The sequence below is a fragment of the Bos indicus x Bos taurus genome, chromosome 16 (assembly GCF_003369695.1).
Source record: "Bos indicus x Bos taurus breed Angus x Brahman F1 hybrid chromosome 16, Bos_hybrid_MaternalHap_v2.0, whole genome shotgun sequence".
NCBI classification, from domain to species: Eukaryota; Metazoa; Chordata; class Mammalia; order Artiodactyla; family Bovidae; genus Bos; species Bos indicus x Bos taurus.
The window spans coordinates 18,667,823-18,682,387 of NC_040091.1; the positions used below are offsets into that span (position 1 = coordinate 18,667,823).

Below are 14,565 nucleotides of genomic sequence, written 5' to 3' on the forward strand. Positions count from 1 at the left end.
CCAGTGTGTAATAGGGACGGTGTTTCTACTTACTGAATGTATACAGTTCTAGAATCCAGGACAGTCAGAACTGGGGGATCCACGTGTTCTGGTGGCAGCTGTGCGGTGGACAGTATGACCAGGGAGCTGTTTGTACATCCCACATGTGTGCAAGCACTGAGCAGAAATTGGTGAGGTGTAAATGCTGCTAAATCTGTGGGGGGAACAAGAATTTATTTACTATTATACTTTTTATTCAGGAGATTTCACTTATCCTCTACTTTCTTACATCTTAGAACTGTTAAAGTAAAGCTTAAAATAAATATCAATAGCCATAAAAATCAATAGCAATAAAATATAGGCTGTTTTATCCTTTAAATATACTTATTTTTAAATAGACAAGTGTTAGTCAAACTTGGTTTAACTTTTCCTTTTAACAATTTGACTGTTTTCTTGGTTGTCTGTGACCAGGTAAATCATTTTCTGAGTTTAGAGTTAGTTCAAGGGCTCTGTTAAAAAATAAATGAGACACTTAAATTATTTTTAAAGTATATTTGAAGACAACAGGTCTGGTTTTTGAAATGCAAATATATAGCTTATAACAGTGACTTTGCTTTTGTAATTCCTTTTGTTGAATTTTTTCTTCTTCTATCCACCCGACCAACTGCGTGTTATTTGACCTTCAAACTGTCCAGCCTCGGTGCAAATGCCAATTTCTTTTTAAAGATTTCACCAGCATACTATGCTATGACCCTTGGCAGAAGGTGGAGCTATTATCCTCTCCTTTGTCTCTCAGAGTTTTGCACACACTTTTGGCATAACACAACACTGTGTTGTAATGATTTATTTCCATGACTATCTGATCCATTAGACTGAATGCTATAAAGGAAGCAATGGTGCTATATTCATTTTACATCCTCAATATCTAGTACATTGCCTGTACACTGTAGGTCTGAATATATGTTTGGATAAATGAAGAAACAATTAACTAATGACATGATCTAGATATAGTAGAGCTAGGTATGAAAGATGATAAAGAGAACTGGGCTAGTACTCTATCCAGTAACACTCTCCCTCCTCTGAACTTCTTTAGCACTTTATATCTATCTGGCTCTCTGAAAGTGAAAGTTGCTGAGTCATGACCGACTCTTTGCGACCACATGAACTATACAGTCCATGGAGTTCTCCAGGCCAGAATACTGGAGTAGGTGGCCATTCCCTTTTCCAAGGGATCTTCCCAACCCAGGGATCAAACCCAGGTCTCCCTCATTGCAGGTGGATTCTTTACCAGGTGAACCAAGGGAAGCCCAAGAATACTGGAGTGGACAGCCTATCCCTTCTCCAGCAGATCTTCCTGACCCAGGAATAGAACCAGGGTCTCCTGCATTGCAGGTAGATTCTTTACCAGCTGAGCTATCAGGGAAGCCCATCTGTCTCTCTAAAAGAAACTATATTCACTTGCATTAAAAGAAGCAAATCTATAATTTACTAATTCAATTCTGAAATATCCCAAACACTTTATTTAGAAAGGTATTCAATAATCATTTTGTTGACTGAATCTAAGCAAAGTTCAGTCAACTTTACCAAGATTTAAACATGTCACATTTTCATACTGCTAGAAATAATCATTATTTTCAGGAATATTTTTGAAATAAGGTAGTTACAATGTACGCAACACATTTTCTTTAAAGATCATTAACCTTGAACCATTACAATTTCATGTATAAAAGATGAATGAAATGCAACCTAATTCAGGGAAATAGATTTTGCATTGCACTGACAGCAAAAGTAAACTGGAAAGAGAACACTGATTTTCATGCAAAGTATAATCAATTGGTTAAACATGTAGGTCATCAGAATAAAGGCAAAAAAAATTTTTTACACTAAAAATAGTTACTCTAGAACAAAAGGTGATTACCAAGAAGAGACTTATAATGCTTTTGATTAAACTTGTTTGCTTTATAACTTTATCTTACAGGTCCTTGATGGTACCAAGTTGAGGTTGGAGGCAATACAGGCAATGGGGCAGGGGGCAGGGGTGGAATCAGAAGATAAATTACAAGAATACTTTGAAGTTGGTGTTAAAACAGCATGGCCTTGCCAGAGACCTCTGAGAAATGGCAGGAACAGCTACACTATGTGTGCACAAGTCAGAAAGAACTGAGGTACTTTCATTTGGAAAAACATTCTATGAAACTCATAAAGTTAAAAATCATGATAATAATGGCCTTGGAGGCTACTCAGAGAGTAACTATTATTTACTGTGGGAAAACTTCATGCAAAAAAACATGTCCTACTAGTAGGTCCAACCCAACTATTGGGTTAGTCAAAAGGTTCATTTAGGTTTTTCATAATATCTTCAGGAAAACCCTGAATGAACATTTTGGCCAACCCAATGCAATGTGTAATATGCTAACATATTATATCTCTCATTTCCCTGTTTTTGTCATCTTTTCCTTCTGATTCTCAAGAGCTTAGTGACTGCAGCCTTTCATCCCTTCCATCTGTCTGAATTCCTTACATTTCTAAGAAAAGGAAGCTGGGGATTTGACTTAAAAGCCAGTTGCAGGAGCAAAACCAAGGAGGAAACAGAATCTAGAGGAAAGAGGGAATCCCTGGTGGGTTAAGTACTACTAGGGAAAAGCTGTTATATTTGAACATGAGAATACAACTATTTTCTCTGAAAACATACCCCAGCAGGAAACTGCTTTCCATGGGGCTGATTCCAAGTGACTTTGGAATATTTAAATGAGAATGTCTCCTAGCCATACCAAAGTGTCTTGGTCAGCTGCAAACCAGACTGGATGCTACGATGATCTTTTGCCAGTGAACTCTTTGTGGTGGACAGTTCTTGCTTTCTTACGTTCTAGCTTGTTGAGGCAGGGATTTGGTTACCTACTTTGCAATTGGTTAAGAAGTCGTAGCATTCAATGGCAGCCCAAGATATATTTGTATGTGTTTGCTGGCACAGACTTGCATGTCCAAGTAGTCCTTAATTATCCTGAGCTGGCACGGTCAGAAGGCATCATCATAGTATCACCTTATCAAGTGTCTTCTTATCACAGAATGCCCCATTCTTCTTTACACTACAGTCTACATGCTTTGAGGGTGACCTTGATCATAGAACTCTTAAACTCACCCAGAATACCTGCCTCGAATGGGAGTATCTTTCTGTATTAGTTCCAGGATTACTCTCTGTGCCTGGATTCTACTCTGACAAAATATGCTCCTCCATAGGTTGGGAAGCATCCATGTATATGATGGTCAGAACTGAGGGAGACTAGGATGAGGAGGTGAGCAAATAGGGTCACGTTGCTAGAGAAAGCCAGTATGGCTCGTGACCCAGTCCTGAAGTAGAAGATGCCAACTCTTATCAAGTCCTCCACTCATAGCTGGGATTTACTTCTAGACTATTTCAGGCAATTAGAAATTTATGGATGAGAAAGTTGTTGCATTTTAGGAGTTTAGCATGGCTTTAAATTGAACGTTGACTAGGGTTTAAGGCTGCTGCTGCTAAGTCGCTTCAGTCGTGTTCGACTCTGTGTGACCCCATAGACAGCAGCCCACCAGGCTCCCCCGTCCCTGGGATTCTCCAGGCAAAAATACTGGAGTGGGTTGCCATTTCCTTCTCCAATGCATGAAAGTGAAAAGTGAAAGTGAAGTCACTCAGTCGTGTCCAACTCCTAGCGACCCCATGGACTGCAGCCTACCAGGCTCCTCCGTCCATGGGATTTTCCAGGCAAGAGTACTGGAGTGGGGTGCCATTGCCGTCTCCAGGGTTTAAGGCTATCTGTACATAAAGTATGAAAAGTGCCACAGAAAACATAGAACAGGGAAAGAAGCAAGAGTGTGCAGTGATTTTAAAGGCTAGAGTCAGGGATGTGAACTAAGTTTGCTGTCATAATCATTTTGATATATATATGAGTAAAGTCATAAGGCTGTACACCTTAAACTCAATTATTGCATGTCAATTATATGTCAATAAAACTGAAAGGAAAAGAAAAAAAGCATGAGTCAGCGGAGGCCACAGCAGCAAGATGACATCTTGAGCAAATGTCTGGAAAGAATAAGAGTAACAGGTGTGGGGATTCTAAGCAAAGAACTATTTCAGGAGAAGAACAAGCTAAGCAGACTTGGAAGGAGGAACGTGACTACCATGAACATGGCAAGAAGGCCAGGGAGGCTGGAGCAGAGCAAATGAAGCAGAAAGAAGTAAGAGATGACATCAGAAAATCAATAAGGGGGAGACCGTATGAGTGTTGTATGTCTCTACATGGATTTTGAGTTTTAATCTGAGAGAATCTAGTTAGAAAGCTATGAGAGGGTTTTGAACAGAGTAGTTGCATAGTCAGATATGGATTTTATGAACATCACTTTTCGAATTTAGACAGCTTTATTATATGTCTTGGAGAAGATCATCTTGGCTTGAGTACCTGGAGTGACTTATTATCTTCATGAATTTCAATGTCCAAATCTCTCCCCAGATTTGGGAAGTTCTCAGCTATAGTTTCTTTTGATCAGTTTTTTGCTCTTTTCTCTGTCTCTTCCATTTCTGGGGTTCTGTGATGTATAAACTGGTTCTTTGAATGGCATCTCATAATTCATGTAAGTTTTCTTCACTCTCTTTCATTCGTTTTGCTTCTCTGACTAGATGATTTCAAATGACCTGTCTTCTAGTTCACGAATTCTTCTGCTTGGTTGAGTCTGTTCTTGTATCTCTTTCCTGAATTTTTTCATTGTCCTTATGTTCTTTGACTCAAGGATGTCTATTTGTTCTTTTAAACAATTTCTATTTCTTTGTTGAGCTTCCCATTTTGTTTATGCATTGTTTTTCTAACTTCATTTAGTTGTCTGTCTTCGTTTTCTTGCAGTTCAGTGTGTTTCCTTAATAGGATAAGCCTGAACTCTTTGTCAGACAGTTCACAGACTCTGGTTTTCCTAAGTGGTGTCTTATTTCCTTGATTATCATGATCCTTATGAATCATAGTGTCTGTATATTCAAGGAAGTAGTTGACTACCGTGACTACCTGGACTGGTTTTATCCACTGGTTAAGTCTTGAAACCAGTTTTACGGGTACAGGCCTGGCATTTGAGCCCATGGTAATGGCCCTTGGACCTGTATCTATGTGCACTGACAAGGATCCTGAGTACAGGGTGCATAAGCAGTCCAGGTACATGGACTTCTGGGTGGGCCCCACATCTGCATATTTAGTGTTCGGTCCAGTACTTGGATGTTCCAGGAACCTGGTACTGTGAGCGTTGACCTGGAACCTGAGGACATGCGGGCTGGCTTAGAGTTAGCACAAGCTGGGCTTGTAACTATAGGAGACAGCCTGTGACCTGCAGCCTCAGGAGCTGAATTGTAGGCTGTGTCTATGGGAACTGGCCATGCACATGGCTAGGCCAAGGACCTGGGTGTGTGTGTGAGCTAGAATTAAAGCTAGGGTTGCAGAGGCTGGGCCTGCTACACAGGAGCTACTTGGGACCACTGGAGCTGGCCAACAAAGGAGGCAAGAATATACCATGGAGAAAAGACAGTCTCCCCAATAAGTGGTGGTAGAAAAACTGGACAGTTACATGTAAGAGAAGAAATTAGAACATTCTCTAACATAATACTGAGTGCCAAAGAATTGATGCTTTTGAACTGTGGTGTTGGAGAAGACTCTTGACAGTCCTTTGGATAGCAAGGAGATCAAACCAGTCAAACCTAAAGGAAATCAATCCTGAACATTCATTGGAAGGACTGATGCTGAAACTCCAATACTTTGGCCACCTGATGCAAAGAACTGACTCACTGGAAAAGACCCTGATGCTGGGGATGATTGAAGGCAGGAGGGGGAAGATTGAAGGCAGGAGGAGAAAGAGATGTGTGTGTGTGTTACTCAGCCATAAAAAAGAATGAATTAATACCATTTGCAGCAACAGGGATGGATCTAGAAATTATCATACTAACTGATGTAAGCCAGAGAGAAAGACAAATGTCATATGATACTGCTCATACATGGAATCTAAGAAAAAACTATAAACAAACTTATTTACAAAACAGAAATAAACTTGCAGACCTAGAAAAACTTATGGTTACCAAAGGGGAAAGGTGGGAGGGATAAAGTAGGAGTTTGGGATTAACATATACATACTACTATATCTAAAATAGCCAACAAGTACTACTGTATAGCACAGGGATCTATACTCAATATTTTGTAATATCTTATAAGGGAAAAGAATCTGAAAAAATATATAATACATGTACATATATATATATATATTTTAACTGAATCACTGTGCTGAACACATGAAACTTACACAGCATTATAAATCAACTATAATTCAAATTAAAAGATTCATGTTGGCAAGTTTGAAATGTTGATTAGACAACCAAGTGGAGATGTCAATTAGGCAATTTGAATAAATTTTGGAATTTCAAGACATCCTGGCTTGAGATATACTTTGGAAGTCATCATCATATAGATGACATTTAAAATGGATGAGAATGCAAAAATAGAGTGAATGTGGGAAGAAAAGGGAAAAAGTTTAAGGACCCAAATACTGAGATGTCAATCTTAAGCTGTCTGGAATAGAAGCAGAAAACCAACCATGGAGACAGAGAAAGAGGAATCAGTAAGCTATGAAGATTTGATGCCCTAGAAGTCAAATGAGGCAAATTTTCAAAGATGATAAGTCTAATAAGAGGAAAACTAAAAGTTGAATTAGCACTATGGCAGTCATTCATATTTGTGCAATAAAAGTTTAAGTTAAGTTATGAGTGTCTAAGCCTGACTCAAATGGATTCCTGAGAGGATGAGAGAAGACGAATTAGAGATAGGAATATAAGCAACTTTTTCAATATGTTTTGCTGTGAAGGAAAATGAGAGGTGAAACAATAGACGGAAGGTAAGTAGAGGCCAAAGAAGATTTTTTTTTTTAATAATAAAATAAGATAAAATGATGTATGCTGCTAGAAATGGCCCAACAGGGAGAGCAGAATTCTTAATGGGCTGGAGGTTTGACCTTGAATATGTGAAAGACTGCAGCCAAGAACGAAAGTGGAGGGTTTATACTCGGAGCAGGAACAGATAATCTGTGGTTATGGAGGGAAAGGAGACTATGTGGGTACAAATGCTGGGGGGAGTGGGTGGGGTTTATCTTATAATTGCTTCAGTTTTCTCAGTGAAGAAGGAAGCAAGATCATCAGTCCACAGTGATCTTTTGATTCTCCAGGCCACCCTGCAGTGACCATCTGTTTCTCATAGAATGACATACACAAGTGGTCAATGAGATACTTCTTGATTTGCCAAGAGCCTACCTCTCACGCCTTCCATACACTGGCCATTTCTGTCCCTCCATATCCCTCCAACACTACAATCTCACACCTCCAGGCCTTTGTAGGTGCCATCTCTTCTGATGAACACCTGTTTTCTCCTTCTTTGTGGTTGGCTGACTTTATCTCATCCATCAGGCTCATCTCCCTCTGAGTGGTCTTTCTTGATAATCTAACAGCATGGCCACCATCATCCATCCCCAGGTACCCTCAGTCATATCACCTTGCGTAGTTACTTATCATAATTATCAAAACATGTCAGAAACCACCTTGTTATTGGTCTCAGAGGGATATAAACTCTTTGAGTACAGAAAGATGTTTTCTATTGTGTTCACCAAGATGTCTTCAGGATTGGTGAGATCTAACTAGCAGTTTTATATGTTGAAAAAATGAATTAGGCAAGGCCAGAGAAAATTCTATGGCCTACTTTTCACAGAAATAGAGTAATATCTGAATGAAAGTCTCTAAGAATCTATGGAATGCAATTTGTCAGACCAATGTAACTGTGAGAGGGAGGCTATTCATTGTCAAAAGACAACAAAAAGGCAGACTTGTACTTCTTTGAATGTTAAAGCTTAATTCTCAAACATGAATATTTCATTAAAAATCTAGTATTAAGGAAGATGTGGCACATATATAAGATGGAATGTTAGTCATGAAAAGGAAAAAAATAATGCCATGTGCAGCAACATAGATGGGCCTAGAGATTATCATACTAAATGAAGTAAGTCAGACAAAGACAAATATCACATGATATTGCTAATATATGGAATACAATAAAATGATACAAATGAACTTGTTTACAAAACACAAACAGATCCAGTGACTTAGAAAACAAAGTTCTGGTTACCAGGGGGATGGGGGTGGCGGTGGTTAGCTTGGAATTGACATGTACATACTGCTATATATATATAAATAGATAACCAACAAGGTCCTACTGTAGAGCACAGGGAATTCTGCTCAATACTCTGTAATAAGCTAAATGTGAAAAGAAATTGAAAAAGCATAGATACATGTATCAGTTCAGTTCGGTTCAGTTGCTCAGTCGTGTACAACTCTTTGCGACCCCATGAATTGCAGCATGCCAGGCCTCATATTCAAAAGCAGAGACATTACTTTGCTAACAAAGGTCTGCCTAGTCAAGGCTATGGTTTTTCCTGTGGTCATGTATGGATGTGAGAGTTGGACTGTGAAGAAGGCTGAGCGCCGAAGAATTGATGCTTTTGAACTGTGGTGTTGGACAAGACTCTTGAGAGTCCCTTGGACTGCAAGGAGATCCAACCAGTCCATTCTGAAGGAGATCAGCCCTGGGATTTCTTTGGAAGGAATGATGCTGAAGCTGAAACTCCAGTACTTTGGCCACCTCATGTGAAGAGTTGACTCATTGGAAAAGACTCTGACGCTGGGAGGGATTGGGGGCAGGAGGAGAAGGGGACGACAGAGGATGAGATGGCTGGATGGCATCACTGACTTGATGGACGTGAGTCTGAGTGAACTCCAGGAGTTGGTGATGGACAGGGAGGCCTGGTGTGCTGCGATTCATGGGGTTGCAAAGAGTCGGACATGACCGAGCGACTGAACTGAACTGAACCGAGGCCTCCCTGTCCATCACCAACTCCCGGAGTTCACCCAAACTCATGTGCATGGAGTCAATGATGCCATCCAGCCACCTCATCCTCTTGTAATCCCTTTCCCCTCCTGCCCCCAATCCCTCCCAGCATCAGGGTCTTTTCCAATGAGTCAACTCTTCACATGAGGTGGCCAAAGTATTGCAGTTTCAGCGTCGACATCAGTCCTTCCAATGAACACCCAGGATTGATCTCCTTTAGGATGGACTGATTGGATCTCCTTGCAGTCCAAGGGACTTTCAAGAGTCTTCTCTAACACCACAGTTCAAAAGCATCAATTCTTCAGTGCTCAGCTTTCTTCACAGTCCAACTCTCACATCCATACATGACCATAGGAAAAACCATAGCCTTGACTAGACGGACCTTTGTTGGCAAAGTAATATCTCTGCTTTTCAATATGCTATCTAGGTTGGTCATAACTTTCCTTCCAAGGAGTATGTACAACTGAATCACTTTGCTATACACCTGAAATTAACATTGTTAATCAACTATACTCCAGTATGCAACATAAATTTTAAAAGCTACAATATATTATGGAAAATTAAAAAAAAAATATTAACAGCAGTTTTCTCAAAGTGAGGGCATGCAGATGAGTTAAATTTTTGGCTATATATATTTTCAAATTCTATAATATTTAAGTATATATTATATTGAGAAAAGGCAGCCATAGTTTACCAATATCAATTCATTATTTAAGAAATTTTATGCCAAAGACCTAGTTGACACATGCCCTATTACACTTCCTATGTCATCATACTTCCCCTTTCCTCAATGACTTCAGCATTGGCTCAATTTTCTTTTCAATCGTAATCCCTTTTTTGGCAGCTTCAACATCCTCAGTAATGACTCATCTCTGAATCTGGCTTCACTTTAACTTCCTCAAATGTAATGCCCTTCACTTCTGCTTCATTTATTCAACATGCAGCATAGTTATACCCCCTACTTAATCATCTTTGGAACCATTTCCAAGGTTCTCAATCTAAAATCTGCCCTCTCTGGTAAATTCCCACCTCATCCACTTGTCACATCCAAAGAAACACTCATTTGCCATCACACAACGTTCAGCCTCTTATTTCCAGAGATTTGCACATTCGCATTTTCCTTGCTATGATCTTTGCTCACCCATTTCAAAGCCATACTCCCGGGTCCCTAGATTTTTCAACCTCTCCAATCCTCTTCTGTATCTGCTTTCCCAATTCCTAGCTCTGGCTAAACCTCATCTTCTTTCTCTAACACTTCTCATATCTCTAAGATGTGACTGAGAGAAATTGCTAAATATACTGAAAGAATCTACTGCAATTCTAGGTTTTCCAGTTTGAACTGGAACTCTATCACTCCTCATCAATAACAATCTTGTTACCTTGTTTCTCCCTTCATTGCATTGCTCTTTTTTCCTCCTTTTATGGTTTGGCCAATCCTCCTGAGGAACCAAGTGGGGTCTAAAATTGGAGTCCTCAAGATAGTTCCCTCCTCTGAGCCCATCATTTTTCCTACCTGTGCCACAGGAGCAGAGATCAATAGGGCTGTCATCCTAACTTATATCTTTTATCTTCTGCTCCTCCCTACCCCTGACCCTTTTGATGAGGGTGGAAGAGGAGAGTGAAAAAGCTAGCTTAAAACTCAACATGAAAAAAAACAACACTAAGATCGTGGCACCCAGTCCCATCACTTTATGGCAAATAGAAGGGGAAAAAGTGGAAACAGTGACAGATTTTATTTTCTTGAGCTCCAAAATCACTGTGGACAGTGACTGCAGTGATAAAATTAAAAGACACTTGCTCCTTGGAATAAAAGCTATGACAAATATAGACATTGTTTTAAAAAGCAGAGATATCACTTTGCTAACAAAGGTCTATATAGTCAAAGCTATGGTTTTTCCAGTAGTCATATACAGATATGAGAGCTGGACCATAAAGAAAGCTGAGCACCAAAGAATCGATGCTTTCCAATTGTGGTGCTGGAGAAGACTCTTGAGAGTCCCTTGGACTGCAAGGAGATCAAATCAGTCAATCCTAAAGGAACATTCACTGGAAGGACTGATGCTGAAGCTCCGATACTTTGTCACCTGATAAGGAGAGCTGACTCATTAGAAAAGACCCTGATGCTGGGAAAGACTGAAGACAAAAGGAGAAGGGGGAAGCAGAGGATGAGGTGGTTAGAATCACTGACTCAGTGGACATGAATGTGAGCAAACTCCGGGAGATAATGAAAGACAGAGGAGCCTGCAGTCCATGGGTTCACAAAAAGTCAGACATGACTTAGCAAATGACCAAAAACAACATAAAAATATAGATATTCACAGAAATAGAGATGTATGTGGATATCATATTGACTGAGATTTATAAAGGCTCCATGCTCAACTTGCACTTCATTTATGCTTATGATGATCATACAACCAAGATTTTACAAATTATGTAGAATTAACATTTTCTCCAATGTTTTTTAAGATAAATTAATTCCCACCCATAAAATAATTTGTTTGTTCACATGTCCAGTTTAGGAAATCAGATTGCTATGCCTCTGTGATCATAGGAACTGAGGCTTTTCTTTTAATTCTGAAAATTTAAAAACTATCAACTCAATGGTACAATGAAAGCCAGTCTGATTAAATAGCTTTTTTGACTTCCAAGTCATTTTTATGCCTGTCCTGTCCACCCCAAAGTGGATTATTCTCAATGTATTTCCATAAGAAGATGAAGTGTCATTAGGGTCCTCTGAATAATGAGGCATAAAAGAAAAAGAAAGAGTAAAGGGTAGAACCTAATGTGATACATGGTAGAGGAAGCTGCCCAGGTGACCTGGTTGGGAAATCCTTGGTGAAATGGGAGGAGACGATAAGGACAAGGAAAGGAAAATTAGAGAAAGATAGAAGGAAGCAGCATCAGTGGGGGGAAATAAAGAATAGCTGTGTAAAAGAGGAACAAATGGAATGGAGATTTTTTTTTAAAATAATTAATTTAAAAAGTGAAAAAGTTCCAAGGGATGCAGACTAAGGTATTCTTTGTGAGTAAAGCCACAAACAAAGCCACAATATAAACTTTAAAGCAAAGAAGAATGTGATGATGATTCTCTCCTCTCTGCCTGATTTGGCAGTATGACTATACAGATGTGATTAGGTCCTTCAAGGGCAACGTAATGGATCAATGGATTCAAACAATCACAGGTATGTACCAACTCTGAGTCAGTAAATGGAAGGTAGGAGAATCCTAAAAATATAAGGCTACTGTTTGTCAGAGCCCCTTAGTAACATCTTCTTTACCATTTCCTTGATGTCATCATTTGCATAAAATCAAACACAGGGAGTTGTGGACGGGGGAAAGCAGATCACTCTAATATGCTTTATAAATGGATCTCAGTATCCTGAGATGTGATACAAGGAAATGCATCCCAGTGCACGGACACCTCACCAAATACTGTCAGGCAGGCTTTAATTTACAATACTGGCCATGAATTTTATGCTATTTTATGATTGACTTCTTGCCATTGTTCACAGCATTTCATTGATCTCAGTTTACAAAATGAAGCAATAATTAAGCAATATTTTCTTTTAATTTCTAGTATAAAGTGAGAAATTTCTATCTTTTAATTGGTTTCTCCCATCAAAAAATTAAAAGCAGTTTTTGAGCTTCCCTGGTAGCTCAGACGGTAAAAAATCTGCCTGAAATACGGGAGACCAGGTTCGATCTGTGGGTCAGGAAGATCCCCTGGAGAATGGAATGGCAACCCACTCTACTATTCTTGCCTGGAGAAGTCCATGGACAGAGGAGCCTGGCAAGCTGCAGTCCATGGGGTCACAAAGAGTCGGACCCGACTGAGCGACTTTCACTTTCACTTTGCTTCTTTATCATCTGGTTCTTTCTCTGAGAAATTCCTAGTAGTATTTCACAAAAGAAAAACAGATTTTTCCTGAATTTTCTCTCTCCTTTATGTGCATCTTGTCCACAGATCATCATCAGGATGTTGAAAAACATGGGAACCATCTACGTAGGTGCTACCACATCTCCTTCTGTCATTGGGTATTCCAACTTGAGAACCAGGGAAAAGGCATGGTTCAGTGAGAACCCATCTAGGGCAGCAGACCTAGGAGGTATTGTATTTTCCACAGACACCCGGAAAGCAATGAGTTATGCCAGAACACACGTGGTATGTCAGAGTGCATTCATCTCTGCCAGAGGACAGCTCCTGCTCCACCCGTGCTTCTCTTCTGATTCCAGAAAAGTCAGTTCTGACCTTATAATTAATAAAAACAGAGGCTTTCTTTAGTCTGAACATCACTGCTCTTCTGCTCCTCATAGAAACCTTAACTTGCAACATGATGTTCTTTGGCCAGATGAGCAATTAACCAAGACTGACATTCATTCATGTGCTTTCTAATTAATTTACAGAGCTGGAATCATTTTGCCCAGGTAAGAATTTGCATATAAAACCGCACCCAAACTACATTACTGAACTCCACAAATTTTCTATTAGTGCTTACAATATTTCCCACTTTATCAGAGAAATTCATATCTTTCACTTTCATCAAATCCTTATTCAAAGTGTATACTATTCATGGAGAATCTCCTATTTCTCCCCAACAGATGTATGGTCTACATTCTATTTACTTGCCCTTTTAGCAAATTTCCTTTGTGAGCATCTTTATCCCAGATGTAAGTATTCACAGTATTACATACTATTGGAGAAGAAGGATGCATCTTATAGGAACCCCCGTATGACTCCTAATATTTGGACACTTCTGATGGTGGAAAAGTGAAAACTTCATTGCAATAGGATAACTGGAAATAAGGAGAGGAAAGCCTAATCCCTCCCTCAGGATAGCAGCAGATGGCATGTGGTGGGGGAGCCCTACCTGCTGTGAGTTGTCAGTCACTAGTTTGTCTGTGATAATGAGGGATGATGCTTCCTAATTTCGCCTTCTCTCACTGGCTGGTTAGAGCAAAAGTCTTCCATACTAAACTCCTTAGGCTGACAGCATTCTTAGCCCGCAGTCTTGAGTCTGGCTTTCTGAGTCTCTCTACCACTTAATTTGTAATAAATTATGGTATGTTTAGCCCAGAGTTATTTTTCTTGGTTACTTTTATAATAACATAACCTTACACACATGCACACACACACACACACACACACACTAACATCCCACCCATTCTTCTACTTTGCCTCTGGACAGTAAGAAATAGAATTAGGAAATCAGTATCCAGCTTTCAATTTTCATAAACGCTTTTATCTCACAAACCAAAGAGAAAGACCTGAGATAACATTACAGGAATATTATCTGAGAAACTTCAATCATATAACTTAGCTAAATTTTTCCTACAAATCTGGGGCATTTTCCCTCAGTCTTAGAAGGATGGTTGCTACTCATGTGGATTAGTTTGCAGGAGGCAGAGATCACCTACTTGAAGTGAGGGCAGGAAATAAGTGAAATATGAGTATTAGACCTGAGACTCATATGTATATGCAGATTGATGAAATCTGTGAAATTTTGAGATAAATCTGTAAGTATATCCATCTATCAAAAAGGAGACAGCATTTAGACAGGTTTTAAAGCAGTAGAGTCAGAGGGAGCAGACATTCTGCATGGGAAGAGTTGGCAAAGGGTATTGTTGTAGAATAATTCAGCACAAGCTTGGTTAAAAATGT

The 14,565-nt window shown here is 39.5% G+C and overlaps 1 protein-coding gene across 1 annotated transcript in view; it reads right to left on the reverse strand.

Annotated features, from left to right (window-relative positions):
- The window catches only part of USH2A (usherin), a 938,899-nt gene that overhangs the window by 442,875 nt on the left and 481,459 nt on the right, over positions 1-14,565 (reverse strand). The window contains exon 32 of the mRNA XM_027564435.1: positions 34-193. Coding sequence (XP_027420236.1) covers positions 34-193 — 160 coding nt within the window. The remainder of the gene's footprint in view (positions 1-33; positions 194-14,565) is intronic.